The 21,759-nt window shown below is 43.6% G+C and overlaps 1 protein-coding gene across 1 annotated transcript in view; it reads left to right on the top strand.

The window, feature by feature from the left end:
* LOC147748045 (uncharacterized) overlaps positions 1-21,759 on the top strand; it is a 381,293-nt gene that overhangs the window by 258,174 nt on the left and 101,360 nt on the right. The window contains exons 19-21 of the mRNA XM_086926975.1: positions 4,535-4,814; positions 6,765-6,919; positions 7,558-7,605. Of these exons, the coding sequence (XP_086783101.1) occupies positions 4,535-4,814; positions 6,765-6,919; positions 7,558-7,605 (483 nt within the window). The remainder of the gene's footprint in view (positions 1-4,534; positions 4,815-6,764; positions 6,920-7,557; positions 7,606-21,759) is intronic.

The following is a 21,759-nucleotide window of genomic DNA, read 5'->3' as shown; positions in this document are numbered from 1 at the left end:
GCGCAGATGGGGGGAAGTATATGGCCGATGCATGAGAGAGAGAGCGGGGTTGACCAGTGCGTGGGGGAGATGCTTGCGAGGGTGGGGAGCCGTGCTGAGAATCGACAGCGTGCAGAGAGTGGGTCTGGTCAAGGCATCTAAAATGGCTGCCGTGCACGACAAAATTGTGGCATTGGACAAAAAGGGAAGATGGCGCAGACAATGTTTATCAATAAGGATTCATTTATAACAAAATATTTACTCGCAGTGACAAAATGGTGGTCAACACTTCCTGATTTCCATCGAATCGAACGTTAACAGACGTCACGCAGCAAAAAAAAAAAAAAAAAGCTCACGCACAGAGCAGTTTTTAGCCATGTTATCCAATGGAAGGTGGATAACATGGCTAAGAGCATTTGCTTGATAATGCATGAATATCGCTGACTTTTCAGCGATATTCATGCATTGCGGCCGTTTTTTATCGCATTTGCGATAAACCTTGCTAATAGCAAGGTTTATCTGCGATAAAATTCGCCGATGTGCGGCGATAATTTTTGTCTCTAAACAAGTTAGAGACAAAAATTATCGCTAGTTGTTGGTAATATGCCCCCGGGTTTTTCCTTGCAGGAATCGGGAGGCGGAAGAGTAGCACTGAAATCAGTAGTCGCACGCCTGAATCGGGAGGATTGGTATGTCTGGATTCTCTACAGCAGGGGCCATAAACTACATCCGCAGGGCTAGGTGATAGCCTGGGTCCGGCCTGGACAATCGGACACAGAGGAAGAGGAGTGTCAGAGGGTGCGGTAGTGAATAGAGTGAAAGGGAGGTGTCGGGCGGGCACAGGGTGTGATTCTCAGGGAAGAGCAGCGCAGATGGGGGAAGTATATGGCCCATGCATGAGAGAGAGAGCGGGGGTGACCAGTGCGTGGGGGAGATGCTTGCGAGGGTGGGGAGCCGTGCTGAGAATCGACGGCGTGCAGAGAGTGGGTCTGGTCAAGGCATCTAAAATGGCTGCCGTGCACGACAAAATTGTGGCATTGGACAAAAAGGCAAGATGGCGCAGACAATGTTTATCAATAAGGATTCATTTATAACAAAATATTTACTCGCAGTGACAAAATGGTGGTCAACACTTCCTGATTTCCATCGAATCGAACGTTAACAGACGTCACGCAGCAAAAAAAAAAAAAAAAGCTCACGCACAGCCGCCGCTGGAAGACATGTATCAACATATATGAGCCTCCTCAGCCACCCTCAGAAAACATAAGGGGTCAGGATACGTCTCCCGCACCCCCTTATACCTAGTAATTTAATTAAAACGAAACACAAAATGGCGAATTCCCGTTTCGCTACCAGTTTGCGGCCCAGTTCGCGGCTCGGGAAGCGCTTCTACCGTGAAAAATATATATTTTTTTATTTTCCCCACGAGACCCTTTAATAACCCCAACATCATTCCTAGGGGGTCAAGAGAGGTATACCTTGCCCCCTTTCATTAAATTCCCCCTTCGTTCTTCACCTCTTCTTCTCTCTCGATCCTACCGAGAGATAAGATGGCGGCCGCTCCGGACTGTTTAGAATGTTGACAGACACCGGAGAGCCAATCAGCTTTCTGCGCGCAAAGTTCCGTTTCGCGAAAAGTAAGCGGACCGGAGCGCAGCCCGGAGCGCTGTTACAGATATATATCTTGTTTTGAACGTTAATTTCTCAAAAACTACTGGAGCACATATATTGAGACCTAGCAAAGGCACATCGGGCTAACAGTCCCTACAATTTTGCCAAGTTTCGTGCAAATCCATTCAGCCGTTCGAGCTAAAAGTGAGGCCAACCGCTCTATGGAAATTAACATGGGAAAAACGCGTTTTGGGACCCCCCTTTTTTCTCGGCCCTCCCTTGACAAAACCCCCCCAAATTTTCAAGGGCTGCTCAGAAACAAAATGTGCAATTTTCCTGAAAATTTCAGCCGATTCCGTCCACAAACGCCAAAGTTATTAGACATAGAATTTTCAAAAGTTCCATAGGGAATTAATCCTAACTATATATACCTACTGGCGATAGCCAGTAGGTAATATATATATATATATATATATCCGTAAGAAGTGGAGAGAAGAAGCTGTGGCAATATATATATATATATATATATATATATATATATATATATATATATATATATATATATATATATATATATATATATATATTTATATATATCACGCTCCAAAGGTTGCCCCTGCTAAAGCAGCACTCAAAGCGGCAGCTTGCTGTAAACAGCGTTTATTGGTATGAAGGGGAAGCTCCAGTCTTATTACAAAAGCGGCAGATTGTCTTTAGTCCTGACGCGTTTCGAAGGTCTTGCCTTCTTCTTCAAAGGATGACAAACTGCTACGTGTTCGCAGGCTTCAGGTTCCATGTGATAGCAGTTAATGGCACGCCCCTTGATATTCAGTTCGGAATGGCACAGTGCCTTGTGGAAGTTGTATTCCTGCTTGAGATTACTCCGCATTTACACTCATGACGCTTTTGGATTTCCCTTTCTCAATCCGTTGTTGCCGCTCCACATTCGAGGCTCCGTGAATCACGAGTCTCGTGGCCCTCGTCTTGTTAAGTTGAGGTCGGTGCAAGCTTGGCGGCGGGACGGCCGCCTGATACATCACGCTCCAAAGGTTGCCCCTGCTAAAGCAGCACTCAAAGCGGCAGCTTGCTGTAAACAGCGTTTATTGGTATGAAGGCGAAGCTCCAGTTTTATTACAAAAGCGGCAGATTGTCTTTAGTCCTGACGCGTTTCGAAGGTCTTGCCTTCTTCTTCAAAGGATGACAAACTGCTACGTGTTCGCAGGCTTCAGGTTCCATGTGATAGCAGTTAATGGCAGTCCCCTTGATATTCAGTTCGGAATGGCGCAGTGCCTTGTGGAAGTTGTATTCCTGCTTGAGATTACTCCGCATTTACACTCATGACGCTTTTGGATTTCCCTTTCTCAATCCGTTGTTGCCGCTCCACATTCGAGGCTCCGTGAATCACGAGTCTCGTGGCCCTCGTCTTGTTAAGTTGAGGTCGGTGCAAGCTTGGCGGCGGGACGGCCGCCTGATACATCACGCTCCAAAGGTTGCCCCTGCAAAAGCAGCACTCGAAGCAGTAGCATGCTGAAAACAGCCTTTATTGGTATAAAAGGGAAGCTCCAGTTCATTTCAAAAGCGGCAGATTGTCTGTAGTCCTTACGCGTTTCGAAGGTCTTGCCTTCTTCTTCAGAGGATGACAAACTGCTACGTGCTTGCAGGTTTCAGGTTCCATGTGTGATTAGTTCATGGCACGCCCCTTAATAGGCAGTTCAGAATGACGCAGTGCCTTATGGAAGTTGTATTCCTGCATAAAATTACTCCACAAAAGGTTCACTTCATGACGCTTTTGGATTTCCCTTTCTAAATCCGTTATTACTGCTCCACATCTGAGGCTCCGTGTATCTTGAGTCTCGTGGCCCTCGTCTTATTTAGTTGAGGTCGGTGCACGCTTGGCGGCGGGACGGCCGCCTGATAAATTACGCTCCAAAGGTTGCCCCTGCAAAAGCAGCACTCGAAGCAGTAGCATGCTGAAAACAGCCTTTATTGGTATAAAAGGGAAGCTCCAGTTCATTTCAAAAGCGGCAGATTGTCTGTAGTCCTTACGCGTTTCGAAGGTCTTGCCTTCTTCTTCAGAGGATGACAAACTGCTACGTGCTTGCAGGTTTCAGGTTCCATGTGTGATTAGTTCATGGCACGCCCCTTAATAGGCAGTTCAGAATGACGCAGTGCCTTATGGAAGTTGTATTCCTGCATAAAATTACTCCACAAAAGGTTCACTTCATGACGCTTTTGGATTTCCCTTTCTAAATCCGTTGTTACTGCTCCACATCTGAGGATCCGTGTATCTTGAGTCTCGTGGCCCTCGTCTTATTTAGTTGAGGTCGGTGCACGCTAGGCGGCGGGACGGCCGCCTGATAAATTACGCTCCAAAGGTTGCCCCTGCAAAAGCAGCACTCGAAGCAGTAGCATGCTGAAAACAGCCTTTATTGGTATAAAAGGGAAGCTCCAGTTCATTTCAAAAGCGGCAGATTGTCTGTAGTCCTTACGCGTTTCGAAGGTCTTGCCTTCTTCTTCAGAGGATGACAAACTGCTACGTGCTTGCATATATATAATCTTTTTTTCCCCATTACATTAATTTAGGAGTTAAGTTAGAATCCAGAATTGTGTTTCAGAAACAATTGAAGTACTCATTAACAGCATCCATAATTTAGGACATTGAGGTAGGATTTTCAGATTTTGACCCATGAAAAAGGTTGTTCTGAAGCTTTTGCCTCTTATTACCTTGACAGCAAAAACGTTTTCCCTTCAAGACGTTGGTTAGAATATTTAGTGAGAGCTTTGCCAACCTCTGAACCTGCGTTCAGGTCATTCCTGGGCCCTCTAGGCCATCATGGCTAAGAAGACCTCAAACACTTGCCTTCTCTATCAGATCAGTCCAGCATAGTTTGTAAATTGTTACCTTTATTCTTCCGTGATTTTTGTCTCTATTTCTCATCTTCAGCCCCCAATGTAGCCCTGGCTGGGCAAGCCTACCAGTCCAGCACCTTAGGGATGGCGACTCCGGACCAGGCCAACGATGGCTCATTGACCAACACCAATGAAACTGGCCGGTGCGCCCACACTCAGCATGAGATGGAGCCATGGTGGACTGTGGACCTAATGTCCTCCTACAAAGTCTTCTCTGTGGCTGTGACCGTCCCGGCAGACTGCAGCACAGAACAACTGGCTGGAGCTCAGATCCGAGTGGGGAACTCAGCCAGTGGCCGAGGCAAGAACCCCAGGTATGATAATGGAGTACAGGAGCATACTGGATTTGGAGGTGGAAAGGAGAAGTGAGGTGGTGGAAACTACCAACTTTAATCAGGGCTTTAGCTTAATGGATATCAGAGCAGTGTTTACATGCCTTTGGCCTGCTACAGCACTATATGTGCAGTTTCATAATTGCATTAGGCAATACTCAATATATCATGCATTCAGACGCATATGTTTTTATAGAAGGAACACACGCCCAAAGACAACATTACACAAAGCCCTACCTTTATACATAAGTGAAGATACTACTATACCGACCCGCCCAAAATGCTCATCAATTCATGAATGTCTGCCCAGACACATGACTGTTATCACACAGACCCTATCACTCCCTCTGTTACGTACATAAATACTATTTCATTTCGCAGTCTGCCTGTTCCACTCAATTATACTCTTTAGTGTGGTTACTGGGCACCTTTTGCAATTCCATTGACTATTAGTTGAGCAGCAAATCTCAGCAGGAAAGCAATGACTCATGCCTGTGGATGATCTTGCTTCCAGCAAGTTTAGAGAGAATGGGAAATTCAGTTTACCTATGAAGAACTTAACTATAACTATAAGATAACACACAGACGCCTAACAGGGACAACAATCGCCCGAGTAACCTGAAAATATAACAAACATGGAAAAATTGGAAGAGGCTAAAAAAACAACAATAGGAGGCAAAAAAACAGAATTAAGAGGCTAAAAGAGCAGATCAAAAGGTAGAATTATCCTCTGGAAATCTATTATGGCTTTTCAAAAAATATTTTCAGATGACAATTTGTTGTAATGTAACAAGTTCTTCTTGGAAGTAGCTGTTATTTGCCCCCTCCGTAGCTCAATGATTTCGGAAGTTTTTTTAAGGACAATGAAAGAGATTTGCTTAGTACAAGACAGGAACAGAATCTATGAGGTTGAACGTAGAGATTCTTGATCACAGTATTACACATAGGAAGAACACAGGGCAGAACTGACAGGCGGACAAGGCAGGTAATAACAAGGCCAAAGATTTCATACACATTAAATTGTATTGGGTGCAAGTCCTGCAGAAAATATATAACTAAATAATCTCTACATAGCTAAAAGGATTAGTCACTGCAGATTTAAATCAAATGAATGGAGCTCATGAATGCAGTGCTAAGTACTAGATGTATACTTCTTTGGAGGTCTGTTGATTTCTTCTGAAAAGTTAGGAAAGTCAACATTTTCCTAATCTAGAAAATAGAGAACCTGTGCAAGTGACATCCATGTTGGTTCCAGCAAATGGATTCCAAATTATGAGAAAATGCTGGCTTGCTAGGTTTTGTTTTACTTGACACAGACAATGCAGGTGGGGGTTAACAACAACAAAAAATCAAACATTCTCCGCTTCCTCGTCAAGGCTATCAAATGCTACACAAATTCCACAATACCATATACATTTGTTATTCCATGATTTTTTAGAGGAGGCAGCTGTCCAGTCACAGAAACAAAAAGAGAGTAAACCCGGGCCTCACTCCTTCCCAAACACTGGAAATATTCAGTTTTAATTGCTTCTTTGGGAAAGATTTATAATGCGATTATAGTTTGTTGCAGGAGATGCTTCCTAGATGATTTTGTCTTATGGCTAAGGTCGGGGACACACAGTTCTATTGCGATTTTGGTCCATAATGTATTCAATTAACTCCTCTTTGGATCTGAACTGGCAAAGGGTGGAACACAGACCTTTTCCCATCATTTCTAATAAGATAACCAAATTCTTGAATGTTTCTCCCAGTGCATAAATTATAGATGATATCCACAAGCACATTACACCAAGTCGGATGGAATGTTCTATGAAGAGTTTGCCAGATGGCTATCAATTTACTTTTGATTGTGGAGCTGGGAACTAGACTCCCAATGAGGGCATTCTGTTTACGACCTTCGACCTCTCACTTGGATCTCGTTTCCATTTGCAGCTGTGGATCAATCATCTCTGTGGCTCGTGGAGACACCCTATCCTTTGACTGTGAGGAAATGATAGGGCGCTATGTGACAGTCTTCATTCCAGGGCGAGAGGCGGTCCTGGTACTTTGCGAGGTGCAGGTGTTCGGTGTGCCCGAAAACACTCCCAGTGAGTATATGATACTCTCCCAGAAGGGTGCTGCTCCTGTCCTGGCTGTTTCCTTCATTTTTGTCCTGTGTCCCTAATCTCCCTCCCTCCAGAGTGTGATCTGGCAATAAAGCCAAGTTTGTTGGTGGGTCTGCTGCAGGGATATGTGTATAGCATTGACATGCCCTGTGCCTAGTCAAGGTAAGGCATTGGCTGAGATGCTGCAGAGAATATACAATTGCTAAGCAGTGACTTCTTTTGACTAACCACACTATAGCATTGGTTGAGCTCGTGAAGGGGCAGAGGCTGACGCAGTGGCGGCTCCTAACGTCCGGTTCCAGCAAGGCATTGACTGTGGTCCTTTATTGAGACTGTGGTTTATCTTTCTGCTCCTAAGGCTGGCTGCTGTTGGTTGTAGGAAGGATTGAGAAGTTTGAGAATTGAGGGGGAGAGACTGAGGGCTACATAGTAAGGTCCAGCCTGGAAACCTGTTCCTGTGATGTATAGTTTGGATTAATTTAAGAAAATGTTGCCAAATTTCACAAACATTCTAACTCCATAAAAAATAGAAAAGAAACTGCGCTGTTGCTTGGTAATGCAAGAAGCCAGGGGATTTTTCCAAAATGGTTCATCAATTTTTGTTTTCTTTTGTTATGCAGGTGGGGATGGAAACAGAAACATGAGCCCAGAAAAGACGCCACACGGAGGTAAATTGTTTCACTCTTTTATGCCTTTCAGAAATGAGCCTCTCTTTGGAGTAAAGGCCTGTGTTCTACAGGCAGTGACACTAGTAACTGGATCAACCAAATTAGTGCAAGCACACAGTGCTTAGAGATAGTTTGTGATGTGGCGCTATCCAACCATTCTCCATCACTCACAGTGGCTTCTGAAGCCTCATTGATCTCTCCCTCATATGTGGTTGTTTTTATGAAATGTTGAAACAAGTTGGCAAATAAAGGATGCAGCCTGAAGATTGTTTTAGATCTTGTCTGACAGACAGCACAAGCTGTCTTGCTGCAAAGGACCAATTGTAACTTTACAGTGGACTTCTCTCTCGGCAGCTGCTTATCATTGGTTGGCTTTACAATCACTGACATTTTCTTGCTTCTTATTCATTGGCCTCTTCTTGTGTTTGTCCCCACCCTGAAGCATATCTTCTTTACCCCCTATTTGACTGGCTGACTTGTACCCTTCCATTGCTACATTTTTCTTTTTGGTTAAACACTCCATAAGAGTGCATGGGTTTTAAAGTTCTCTTGTGCTGCTCTCCCTCGTGCTTTCCCCCAAACTCCATTTCCCCCATGCTGACCGTAGCTCTCTCCTTTTCGGACTACTTGTACTCTCTCATAGGGTCCCCCCCTGCACGCCATGCTATTTTCATAGTGTGCTTTTCCTTCCATCCCGTGTCCAATTAGTGTCCTCCATCTTGGCTCATTAAATAAAAAAGAAAAAAATGGCGCATGAGTGTGCAAGAAGAATGATGCAAAGGATGAGTCGTCGCATGATTGCTTTTTTCTCTTTTTTTTACCCTCAAGCTGCACAGCTTTAACAAATAACATCACCTGCAAACTGCACTGGCAAAGCCAAAAGGCAAGTCTTATTGGTTTTACCAATGTTTGCTAAGTTTTATGCACTGTAGAATAGAAATTACATGCTCAAGCTATTCTAAAGTAGGTGAAAGGACTTGATTGTTGTATGACAGTATCCAGGTTGTTAGTTTCAACCTACAGCAATAATCTGTCCATTAAATCGACTTACCACTACTTAACTTGAAAGGTTCAGTTAAGTGGAATTATTAATACTAAAGCTTATCCCAAATACTAAATACTAAACCTTATCCTATAGTTGCTGGTCAATGTAGTGGATGCAATCTTATTGGCAAGTGAACATTGCATACAATATAGTGACCCAACAACGCACCACCCACAACAGTTGACTGTAGAGTAGTGCTTTGTGTCAGCTCGCAAGTGGTGAGCAATCACGCTGGATGGGGGACGTTAGCAGATAAAGGTAGGCAAGCCATTGAAGGCTCGAGTCAGATGCCTGGCTCTGGCTCATCTTGAGGTCCTCTTGGACCCTCAAGCCCACAACGCAGCGGTGTAGCGTGGGTTGCCAGCAACCAGGCCAAGTCAAGTATCCTTCCACTTTTCTTTTAAAATTTGGCACCCCTATTAAACTTTTGCACTCCTAAAAATGACCCTAAGAATCTAGCGCCAAGAGTAACCGACCTTGTAACCTTCCGCCCACGCAACACACAACAAGCTAATCTTTATGTGGCTTCTGCCTGCCACCTGTGCTATGACCATATACTTCAAGAATGAAAGACAAAGTATTAACCTTTGAAGTAAAACAAAGAAAGGGATACTTTCTTGTCACCGAATTGCACAATATGAAAACCAGGTGACCTGGGATCACTGTCACTGTCAAATCAAAGTTTATTTAGAACTTAGTCTTTAAACAAATATAAAACCCAATTACACAGATTAAAACATCACAGTTTGTACATTGTCATTGTTAAGAAAGTTAATACGTATTCATTGGTCCAAAATTCAATGCTCATACTCGGGATAACTTTTTAACGAAGACAGTGGTCCCTAAACAAACAAAATTAGTTCCATGAATATAGACTAAATAGATCTATATTAACGTCCAGCCGGACCGTTTTATTTGATTAAATAGTAGATTGTATCAAAATCTTAAAAGATGTAAGTGGGACACCAGCAGGTGCCCGACTAAACACACTCCACAAGGAAAAACATACAACATAAGTTGTAGACAAAACAAGGGGTAGTCTGATTGGCATAAATTATACACAGACTAATCATAAACTACACATATGCACATACAAAATCTCAATGCATTAGTGACATTTGTATATGCTGTCGACGACGTTTCGAACTACAACATATTTAGAGTTCATCTTCAGGACAATTGATCCTTTGCCTAGTCTGAATGGCTGAGCTAAATTCGCATACCAATAACACATTATTCAATTTGCCAACAAATAAACAAAGAAAACCAAGGCTAAGAAAAAAGGGGGAATAAAAACAGTACATTAGACACTGGCATATCAGATTATCCACACTATTTATCAAATTTTTTGAGAGAATTGCAACTGTTTTTCTCTCCAGCTATTGTGGTGACAAAAAAACATTAATGATTAGAACCTTACAACACATGTGACTTGATACAAACTGAGGTGAAAATGTATCTATAACCTTATTGTTGGTAATTCTGGTGACCACAGTGTATGATGCAGAGCTGCAGTTAAAATAACCGTGTACAGCGAGGTGAGGATTTACTGACAATTGATTGAGGGTACTGATAAGGAACAGTATACGATAGCAATTAAAATGACCATGCCGAGACGCTGTTTTTGTGAAGGAAACAAAAACCCAGTGTGAGTCAGGATAAAGGGCTGGTTCACATGCATAGACCCCAGCTATATTACACATGCTGCTTAACGAGGAAATAGCAAGTATTTAACTGGCTGGCGCTTACCGAGCTCATCAGAATGATGAGAGAGGCAAATCGGCTGTACATTTAATGCCGAGTTGGATTCCACCGTTACTATGCCTAAGGGTGTAGAATAATTATGATGTTATTTTTGCCCACCGATTGGTTCACTGAGTGGTTCGGGCTACATGGACAATTTGCATGGGGTTACCGGGGAGGATTTTACACACAGTCCAAGACGATCGGCACACCGACAAAAATTAAAAATGCTGCGGTCCTGGGTGAGGTCCAAAATCCTAATGACGGACAGAAAACCAGGGATAGTGAGTGACCTGTATCTTCTATCGTAAAGCTACGGGTTTAAGTGCTATAGTTGTTACGCTTACCCGGTGACCAAATGCGGGAGGGATCCTCAATGGGAATCCAATTTCCGCTGGGGTCCATGCCCTTGAATCAAGGGAGTTAATTATAATTTGCGCGGATTACGATTTGTTAATGTCCCGAAAAGACGGGTACGTCGAGTTGCCACTTACCAAAAACTTTTTGGAATAGCAGGTCCTCAATGGGGGTCCGTTCTGCTTGTGGCTGAGTTCGCGTTTGGACAAAAGCTGCGCATGCTCAAATACTGTTTGGAGCAAGCCGGCAGTGTATTTGGTGTAAACGTGGCGGCCATTTTAGAGTAGTTACCAGGGATTTTGTTATTAGTACAGCTGGTTAAGTTGCTGGTCTCAGCTTATATTAACAAAGTCAGTGATAGTGTAATTCTTATTCATGTTAGTGATGACAGTTCAGTAGTGCAATTATAAGGAGAATTTAAATGAAATAAAAATTACAAGGTGAGTGAAGAGAATGTCAATGCGACCCTTATAATCCAGAACCAATGGCTGTGTCATTTACGTCAAAAACTGTTTAGGCATATACATTGACAGAAGAATGACAATCTCAATTGGTAGAAGCAAGCCTGAATGATTGCCAAGATGTTTGGAAGGAGGCAAACAAAGTTCATAATAATGAGGTCCAGTCCTCTTGCCTGTTCAGTCCTTCATGTAGACTCCGTGTCTTCAAGATCCAGTATAGCTCCTCCTTATTTAGAAGTTGCTGGAGGTTTGCACCACGTGGAGGTTGCTTAACCAAGGAAATGACAGTCCACTCAAAATCAAGTTCTGTATGGCCCATATCCACAAAATGGTCAACTAGAGGAGCGTTTGGGGTCTTACATCGAATACGGCTCCTATGTTGACTCATCCTCAATTTAACTTTTTGCGTGGTCTGTCCAATGTAGATTTTAGGGCAGGTACATATAATAGCATAAATTACATTATTACTATTACAATTTGTCAATTGCTTCCGGACATGTCTTACATCATTAAAAGAAAATTATTTTCCCTCTACCGTACTCCCACACATTATACAATTCCCACACTTAACATGGCCTGTGATTCGAGGTAATGACCATATCCCCTCCAAGGTATCACATTGTTCGGGGCATGGGAGAGCTGCCCGGACAAGATGGTCCTTGATATTTTTAGATTTCCTAAATGCGAATAGGGTTCTCTCAATCTGCAGAGTTCCTGCATTAAGGACATGCCAATGTCGTTTTATGCTCTTAGTAATGGAATTAGAGACCGGGGAAAATGTAGTTACACAGACCAAACGCTCCTCTTTTTTCTTCGGTTTTGGCTCAAGTAATGTGTCCCTAGGACAATACCAGGCTCTCTTGATTGATCTGCGAATAAGCCTACGTGGGTACCCTCTGTTGGTTAGTTTGGCACTTAGTATCTCACACTCCTTGAAGAAATCTTCTTTCATCCAACAATTACGACGTAGTCTCAAAAATTGTGAGAAAGGCAAGGAATCTCTGAGTGCTCGCGGGTGATGACTTTGATAGCTTAAAAGAGTGTTGCGCTCAGTGGATTTTCTGTAGAGACTGGTCATCAATGCACCATCTCTCACCTGGACATTAAGATCAAGAAATGGAATGGAGACACGACTGGTAGTGAAAGTGTACGTTAGGCCACTACTATTACTATTGAGCCAATGAATAAAGTGTGGAATCAGCTCTTCAGAATCGGTCCACACCATTAAGATGTCATCTATATATCGCCTCTATAGTGCAATCGCACTATGGAAGGGATTGGAAGAGACAAGGATATGCCCAACCTCCAGGTGGTCCATATACAAAATGGCTAAATTGGGGGCAAAAATTGCCCCCATAGATGTACCTTTGATTTGACCAAAGTAGTCGCCATCAAAGAAGAAAATCTTTTTTGTTAAACAAATTTCGAGGAGCTGTAAGATAAATAAGGTTGGAACGTGGTGGGGTCGAGGTCTCTTATTGAGTACATCCCGTATGACCAGTAGGGATTCATTTTGAGGTATGTTGGTATATAGCGACTCCACATCCAAGGTACAGAGCACACTGGATGTGGAGTCAAAAGGGTAACCTTCTATGGTATTTATCATATCCATACTGTCACATATGTAGCATTGAGTGGATGATACAAAATCCTTGATAAAGTGGTTAACAAAGAGGCCCAAAGACTCTAAAATAGAACCACACCCAGAGACTATTGGTCTACCCGGGGGGGACTCAATGCTCTTATGGATTTTAGGGAGCGTGTAAATCACCGGTACCCTGGGTGTCATAGTATTCAAAAATTAATATTCTTTTTTGCTAAGGAACCCTATCTCAAGTCCTGCATTAGTGACCTCTCCAATGAGTTTTTGTAACTCATTAGTAGGATTTCTTGGGAGCTTCACATAATGTTCTCGGTTACTCAATTGACGATGAATCTCAGATTTGTAGGATGCTATGTCCTGTAAGACAATCCCACCGCCTTTATCTGCAGGCTTAATGATTAGATTAGTATTGGATTTGAGAGTGGATAGTGCCCTTTTCTCATCCAAGGAGATGTTGAATGGGATAAACGAATGTTGTTTACCCAAGATGTCAATATCATTCAAAACCAACTTTTCAAATGTGTGTAACTCTGCAGGGACCATAGCTCCTGAAGGAGAGAAAGTCGAGGGTGGCTTAAAAGGAGTGCTGCTTATTTTCATTGGTTGCGGATTACTTTGGAAAAAGGCCTGTAGCCTTAATTTCCGAAAAAACTTTAGAAGTTCAGTTTGAATTTCGAGAAAATCTGGCCGAATTGTAGGAACAAATGATAGGCCCTTACTTAACAGGGAGAGTTGGCTACTTGAGAGTTGATGACGTGTCAAGTTGAATATAGGTAGGACATTTTGTTTATCCAGAGTAGCTATAGGGCTGACAACAATATCAAGATCAGGTGGCTCGGGGACTACCACTGATAATGTTGGCGTCGTGTGTAACGCTCGCCCGGTGGATATGGCCATCGTTGTGGTTGTTTTCCTTTCCCTTTCTTTGGAGGATCCGGTTGTCCTCTCACTAAAAAAGGATTTCTATTGGAGGGGCCAGGAGTATCACCTGAATCTGAATTCCCAGAAGAGTCTGCAGAAGATTCAGAAAAGCCAACTAATGTTTGTCTCTTGTTAAATCTCCCCCAGGGTCTTTGATTGTAATTTTGTGGACCACTGTAGCCTTTTTGGGTGTAGAAATCCTTATTTAAGTAAGGATATGCTCTCTCTTGCGTAAAGTTTTTTATATCTTTCTTTACTTTAGTCGATTTTTTGTTAATTTCTATCCTATGGAAATCTGCGATAGTCTTGTCAACCTCCTCAAGTAGTTTAGTTTTGAATTTCGAGAAAATCTGGCCGAATTGTAGGAACAAATGATAGGCCCTTACTTAACAGGGAGAGTTCGCTACTTGAGAGTTGATGACGTGTCAAGTTGAATATAGGTAGGACATTTTGTTTATCCAGAGTAGCTATAGGGCTGACAACAATATCAAGATCAGGTGGCTCGGGGACTACCACTGATAATGTTGGCGTCGTGTGTAACGCTCGCCCGGTGGATATGGCCATCGTTGTGGTTGTTTTCCTTTCCCTCTCTTTGGAGGATCCGGTTGTCCTCTCACTAAAAAAGGATTTCTATTGGAGGGGCCAGGAGTATCACCTGAATCTGAATTCCCAGAAGAGTCTGCAGAAGATTCAGAAAAGCCAACTAATGTTTCTCTCTTGTTAAATCTCCCCAGGGTCTTTGATTGTAATTTTGTGGACCACTGTAGCCTTTTTGGGTGTAGAAATCCTTATTTAAGTAAGGATATGCTCTCTCTTGCGTAAAGTTTTTTATATATTTCTTTACTTTAGTCGATTTTTTGTTAATTTCTATCCTATGGAAATCTGCGATAGTCTTGTCAACCTCCTCAAGTAGTTTAGTACAATCTGGCACTGTACTATTGTCTCTGATTTGTTTCTCAATTTCCTCTGTCCTCTGAAGGACTGAACATGCAAGAGGACTGGACCTCATTATTATGAACTTTGTTTGCCTCCTTCCAAAAATCTTGGCAATCATTCAGGCTTGCTTCTACCAATTGAGATTGTCACTCTTCTGTCAATGTATATGCCTAAACAGTTTTTGACGTAAATGACACAGCCATTGGTTCTGGATTATAAGGGTCGCATTGACATTCTCTTCACTCACCTTGTCATTTTTATTTCATTTAAATTCTCCTTATAATTGCACTACTGAACTGTCATCACTAACACGAATACGAATTACACTATCACTGACTTTGTTAATATAAGCTGAGACCAGCAACTTAACACGCTGTACTAATAACGAAATCCCTGGTAACTACTCTAAAATGACCCCCACGATTACTCCAAATACACTGCCGGCTTGCTCCAAACAGTATTTGAGCATGCGCGGCTTTTGTCCAAACGGGAACTCAGCCACAAGCAGAACGACCCCCATTGAGGACCTGCTATTCCAAAAAGTTTTTGGTAAGTGGCAACTCGACGTACCCGTCTTTTCGGGACATTAACAAATCGTAATCCGTGCGCATTATAATTAACTCCCTTGACTCCAGGGCATCGACCCCAGCGGAAATTGGACTCCCATTGAGGATCCCTCCCGCATTTGGTCACCGGGTAAGCGTAACAACTATAGCACTTAAACCCGTAGCTTTACGATAGAAGATACAGGTCACTCACTATCCCTGGTTTTCTGTCCGTCATTAGGATTCCGGACCTCACCCTGGACCGCGGCATTTTTAATTTTTGTCGGTGTGCCGATCGTCTTAGACTGTGTGTAAAATCCTCCCCGGTAAGCCCATGCAAATTGTCCATGTAGCCCGAACCACTCAGTGAACCACTCGGTGGGCAAAAATAACATCATAATTATTTTACACCCTTAGGCATAGTAACGGTGGAATCCAACTCGGCATTAAATGTACAGCCGATTTGCCTCTCTCATCATTCTGATGAGCTCGGTAAGCGCCAGCCAGTTAAATACTTGCTATTTCCTCGTTAAGCAGCATGTGTAATATAGCTGGGGTCTATGCATGTGAACCAGCCCTTTATCCTGACTCACACTGGGTTTTTGTTTCCTTCACAAACACAGCGTCTCGGCATGGTCATTTTAATTGCTATCGTATACTGTTCCTTATCAGTACCCACAATCAATTGTCAGTAAATCCTCACCTCGCTGTACACGGTTATTTTAACTGCAGCTCTGCATCATACACTGTGGTCACCAGAATTACCCACAATAAGGTTATAGATAAATTTGCACCTCAGTTTGTATCAAGTCACATGGGTTGTAAGGTTCTAATCATTATTGGTTTTTTGTCACCACAATAGCTGGAGAGAAAAACAGTTGCAATTCTCTCAAAAAATTTGATAAATAGTGTGGATAATCTGATATGCCAGTGTCTAATGTACTGTTTTTATTCCCCCTTTTTTCTTATCCTTGGTTTTCTTTGTTTATTTGTTGGCAAATTGAATAATGTGTTATTGGTATGCGAATTTAGCTCAGCCATTCAGACTAGGCAAAGGATCAATTGTCCTGAAGATGAACTCTAAATATGTTGTAGTTCGAAACGTCGTCGACAGCATACACAAATGTCACTAATGCATTGAGATTTTGTATGTGCATATGTGTAGTTTATGATTAGTCTGTGTATAATTTATGCCAATCAGACTACCCCTTGTTTTGCCTACAATTTATGCTGTATGTTTTTCCTTGTGGAGTGTGTTTAGTCGGGTACCGGCTGGTGTCCCACTTACATCTTTTAAGATTTTGATACAATCTACTATTTAATCAAATAAAACGGTCCGGCTGGACGTTAATATAGATCTATTTAGTCTATATTCATAGAACTAATTTTGTTTGTTTAGGGACCACTGTCTCTTTGAAAAAGTACTACCCATAGGTCCCTAGCGATTGCACCTTGGGTTCCCTTGTTTTGTAAAATATATACATACTCGGGATAACAGCACATTATAAAATTATATAATAAAATATTCTTTGAAATAACCTAATACAAAGTTAAAATTATTTAAAATCACTACACATTTCAACCAATTTTCTCCAAGGTAACTTTTGATTTCTTTCATATAGTTCCCTCTGCAATCGCTATGTCATGATTTGTCATTTCTGTTAATAGTTCTACTGCATTATTCTGTTGCCTTATATCATATTTTAAAAATAACGGGGGGAGATAACGTTCACACTGCTCTAATAATATTACACAATCTAGCAGAATGTGCAATATGTCTCCTTTAGTACCCAAACTACATTTACAATAGTCATCACAGTGTAACATTTTTCTTTTTAGTTCTTCATTTACTAGCCAGGGGTTTATACCTATTCTCAGTCTTAAAATATCCTGTCTATACCAATAGTTGGGTAAGATATCCGGGTAAGGGAACCAATTTTCTTTTCGCCATGACTCCCTCATTAAGTATACCATATCTGCCCTTCTTGAGGCTTCTTGACCGTATTTCTTGAGCTCACTTTTAGAGAATTCTACCTGCAGGGAATCATGGGAGATTTTCACCTTTATGTTTTCACAAGCCTGTAATATTTTCTTCCTTGCGTCTTTAGCCCATTTAAGGCTACTTTGTAGGATCTCTTTCCTACACCACTGTGACACCTTCTGGCATATATCTATAGCCAACTGCTTCCAAACTCTAATTAAAATCATTTGTGCCTGTGTGCTCCAAGCGGGTGTACCTATCTCTGTTCTTATCGCTTGTATCATCAATGAGAGTGATAATGTCAGCAGGGTTTTCAGACACTCTCCTTCCTCTAAGTCCCAACCTTGTTTCCCGCTAAGGTAAAGGACCTGTGCTCCATATAGTATTTGCAGGGGGATCACTGCGCTAAAGGCCTTCAACAGCGGTCTGTGTGACATATCTCCATAATCTTGATTGAATTTCTTTAGACTGGGTGGGGCCAAGATGGCGGATTGATGCCGTCAGTGCAGAGAGTAGCTGCGGAGATCTGGCAGCACTATGACCGTTAATTGATTCTTTTTTTACTTTTGTATCCCGCGGTCAAGACTGGGGCTGAGCGAGGAAGACATCGGGGGACTCGGGATAATCAACTTACCCTGCTCGCTATCATACAGGCTACACAGTAACCTCCTAGTGGAGCCGAGGCAGGAGCCGCGCAGGGAACCGCGGAGCGGGGGTGAAGGCGGAGCAAACCAGAGGCGAAAACCTGCGATCATTGGAGTGGAGTGCCGGAGCGGACCGCACTCACAGTACAGCACAGAGACCTGGAGTGGTGGAATAGTGACAAGCACACAAACACACGGAATTGAGCGGCGGAGGCTCAGCGGGACCGAGGAGATAATATACCTGCGAGACGCCTGGTGAGGAAACCGCTTTGTGGAACAAGCGGAGCAAGCAGTGTGGGAGCAGCTCTTGCGGCGGGTGTTACGATTGCATTGGGGAGTTCGGGAAGCTCAGGACTAAACAACTTACAGGCTACACAGCAACTTCTCAGCGGAGCCGGTGCTGGAGCCACGCTGGGAGCTGGGAGCAGGGTGCCACGGAGCGAGGAGGTGGAGGTGGAGGCGGAACAAGGCAGAAGCGGAGAGAGGTGAAACCTGTAATCTCCGAACCGTGGAATAGTGGTAAAACACACGGGACTGAGCAGCGGAGCAGCGAAGGCTCAACGCAACTAAGGAGACAGTTTGCCTACGAGACTGGTGAGGAAATTGCTGTGGGGAACAAGCGGAGTGGGAGCAGCACCTGTGGCGGACGCTACGGCTGCGTTCCCTCCAATATCGGGTCAGAGAGATTTTTCGGACAATTAATCTCCCGCGGCTGACCTTGAAGACCTCACAGGGGTGGACGGTACTTACCCGGCTAAGCTTTTTGGCTCATTGGAGGATAGGTTTTGACTGGTCTGGCCCTACAACAACTGCCGCAACAACTCTGCTCATGATGGCGCCTAAGAACCCTGTAAGGAGTACAAGAACCACAAAGCAGACGGGAGCTAACACTGTGGAACCCAAAGTAACAACAGTGGCGACAGGGGCAGTAGCAGTAACGGATTTAATTCCAGATGGCGGCAAGAAAGGGAGCAAACAGGAGAAATCTGGCCTGAATGCTGGTAAGACGCTTCCCCGCACACAAAATTTGAATGTGAACTCTAACCTAATCCCTAATGTGGCACCTAATAATTGCATACCAAGTCTTGCTACTATTGACTCTTTAATTCAACCGAAAGGCAAAGCTAATTTAACAGGGGGGGAGCATAATATTATTGACATTGACATTGTTACCGATACTAACACCGATATTGCTCTAAGTGCTTTAAGTGCTCCTGCTGCCTCTACTGATAGTAATGACACACAGACTCAATCAGCTACTTTGTCTGCTACCGATGATACCAGGTCACAGCTCAACACTAACACTTTAAAAGATATAAATTCTTCAATGCCGTCATCTAGCCTGTCTACCTCCCTACCAATAGAGGTCATAGAAGATATATCTGATTGCGCCTTAACTGAAGGGGAAAAATCGATAGTAGGGGCTGACCAACTACAAGGAAATGGATTGGAGGCAACAGGGGCGGCAAAGCAAGATGATCAGATTAAACCGGCTGAGCAATTAGATGGGTCAGACACGGATGAGAATTATAGTGATTGTCCAGATCAGGGTAACTCCACGCCATCGCACTCAGCCAAAGGAAACGCCAGCGGTATAAGGAAAGGGAAAGGAAAAGTGAAAAATAAACTTTAAAAAATGACAAGCAAACCTAATCTAACAACGGTGAAAATGATTGCCAAAAACAGCCCTATAAGGAAGTGGGTACAGGCAAAAGGTGGTGTTAAAACAATGGCCTTGAGACTGTCTGGGAACAGCCCGAACGAAACAGGCACTACACCAAGGGGATTAATCTCGGTAGGGACAGCGGCAGTGGCTACATTGGAGGATGCTGTTACTGGATCTGATGCACCTAAAGAAACGACAGGAATGATAGGAGGTCCTTTTTTGACCTCTGACACACATATGGGGGGCTCAGAGGTAACAGGGGAAACCCCCCTATTAACATCAACATCAACATTAACACCATCTCTAACTACCCCTGTGCAAGACGCACTACCTGCTTTTTCATCCTCTTCTTCATGCTCATCCCTAGTGGTTGAACCAGTAAAGGGCAATATGTCAAACCATTTAAGGCCTGATCATACCGATAATACTCTCACTCAAAGTGTTACACTAGCGGACTGGACTTTGCTGGGGGAAGTCTCTTCATCTTTTCAGATGATTTTGCAGTTGCTTAATGAGCAAAAACAAGAAGCACAACATCACTATCAACAGATGCGAGAAGATAGCAGCAAAACTCAGTCTTCACTTCTTGAGATGTCTGGCAAACTTGGGACTATGTCTCAGGATATGGAAGAACTACAACAGAGGGTTGTATCAACAGAGGAAAAAGGAGCTCATTCTGAAACAGTCTTGAATAAACATGAGACTCAACTCTCTCATATGCAGATCAAACTTGAAGACTTAGAAAACAGACAGAGGAGGCAGAACCTCCGCGTTTTTGGCATAGGAGAGGGAGCGGAAGGAGCTGACGCTAGAGCCTACATAGTGCATTTATTTCAGAAGGCGTTTCCTGAACTCTCAGACTGGGACTGGTACTCGCAAATACAACGGGCCCACCGACTCCCATTGGTTCAAAGGAACAAAAATAATCAATACCCACGTCCTATTTTGATCTATATCGGTAACTTTTTACTACGACAAGCGATTTCATTAAAGGCAAGACCAAATACTCCAGTGACCATGGACTCAATTACTTTTTTTGTTAGATCTGATCTAAGTAAGCTGACTATGGATCGGCGCTGGCAGTTACGACAATTTATCGACCCGATAAAAGAATTGGGCGGTCAGGTATTTCTGCAAGAACCGGCTAAACTAAAGGTTCTAAAGAATGGTCGAACATATTATTTTTCTGAAGCAAAAGAGGTGGAGCACATTGTAGACAAATGGAAAGTGGAGAAAAGTGGACATGGACCTAAACATTGATATTGATACTGCAGCAGAAACTGTATAATCCACTGCCATTGAAGTTTTGGTTATATCGCGATGAATTATTGAATCACTGAACTTTTTGAATCCATACAGCCAAAAACGCTACTGTGTCCTTGGAGTCTTTGAAGCCCAGGAGAAAGTCCTCGCTGTTTGTTGCCTTGCCCTCCCGCCTCCCGCCTCGTGTTGCCTGACTCCACTGCCATCTGGGAGCTAGTGGTGACCGAGAGGAGCGCGGTCGAGGGAACTCCATTTCCCAGGAGGCTTAGCGGCGCACGCCGCGTCACCAGCGTCATCAGCGCGCCAGGAGGCGCTCAAATAGCGCATCACCCCGGTCGAGGGGGGGAATCCATACAGCCAAAAACGCTACTGTGTCCTTGGAGTCTTTGAAGCCCAGGAGAAAGTCCTCGCTGTTTGTTGCCTTGCCCTCCCGCCTCCCGCCTCGTGTTGCCCGACTCCACTGCCATCTGGGAGCTAGTGGTGACCGAGAGGAGCGCGGTCGAGGGAACTCCATTTCCCAGGAGGCTTAGCGGCGCACGCCGCGTCACCAGCGTCATCAGCGCGCCAGGAGGCGCTCAAATAGCGCATCATCCCCGTCTCGCGGGACGCGAGCGGGACGCCGGGCGAAGCCCGGGCCAAGGGCGGGCCCGTTTTAGCCCGTTCGAGACCGAGAGAGACTGGACTGGACCTTCCCTCTTACTTCCACCCTCTAAAATTGAATAGTGGCAAGGTAAACCAATTGTACATCTACTGTGTGGCTGGCTTATTGTTAGTTAACCAGTGCTAGGGCCTTGTTGTAAAACGTCGTTTGCTCATCATGTCTAAACAAAAAACGCCTGTCACTCCGGCTAATACCATGCATAACTACTTAGTTCAGGTAGTGACCAAAATTAATAATAACCGGAGGACCTCCCTGGGTATGGGGGACTCGCCACCTTGTGCCCAAATCAATCAACCAGGGGTGTCCCAGCCTATAACTGATGATCTTA

Source organism: Lissotriton vulgaris, chromosome 1_1 (genome assembly GCF_964263255.1).
Source record: "Lissotriton vulgaris chromosome 1_1, aLisVul1.2, whole genome shotgun sequence".
In the NCBI taxonomy this organism is placed as follows: domain Eukaryota; kingdom Metazoa; phylum Chordata; class Amphibia; order Caudata; family Salamandridae; genus Lissotriton; species Lissotriton vulgaris.
The sequence above is the reverse complement of the archived record's forward strand: the minus strand, read 5'-3'. Positions and strand labels throughout refer to the sequence as shown.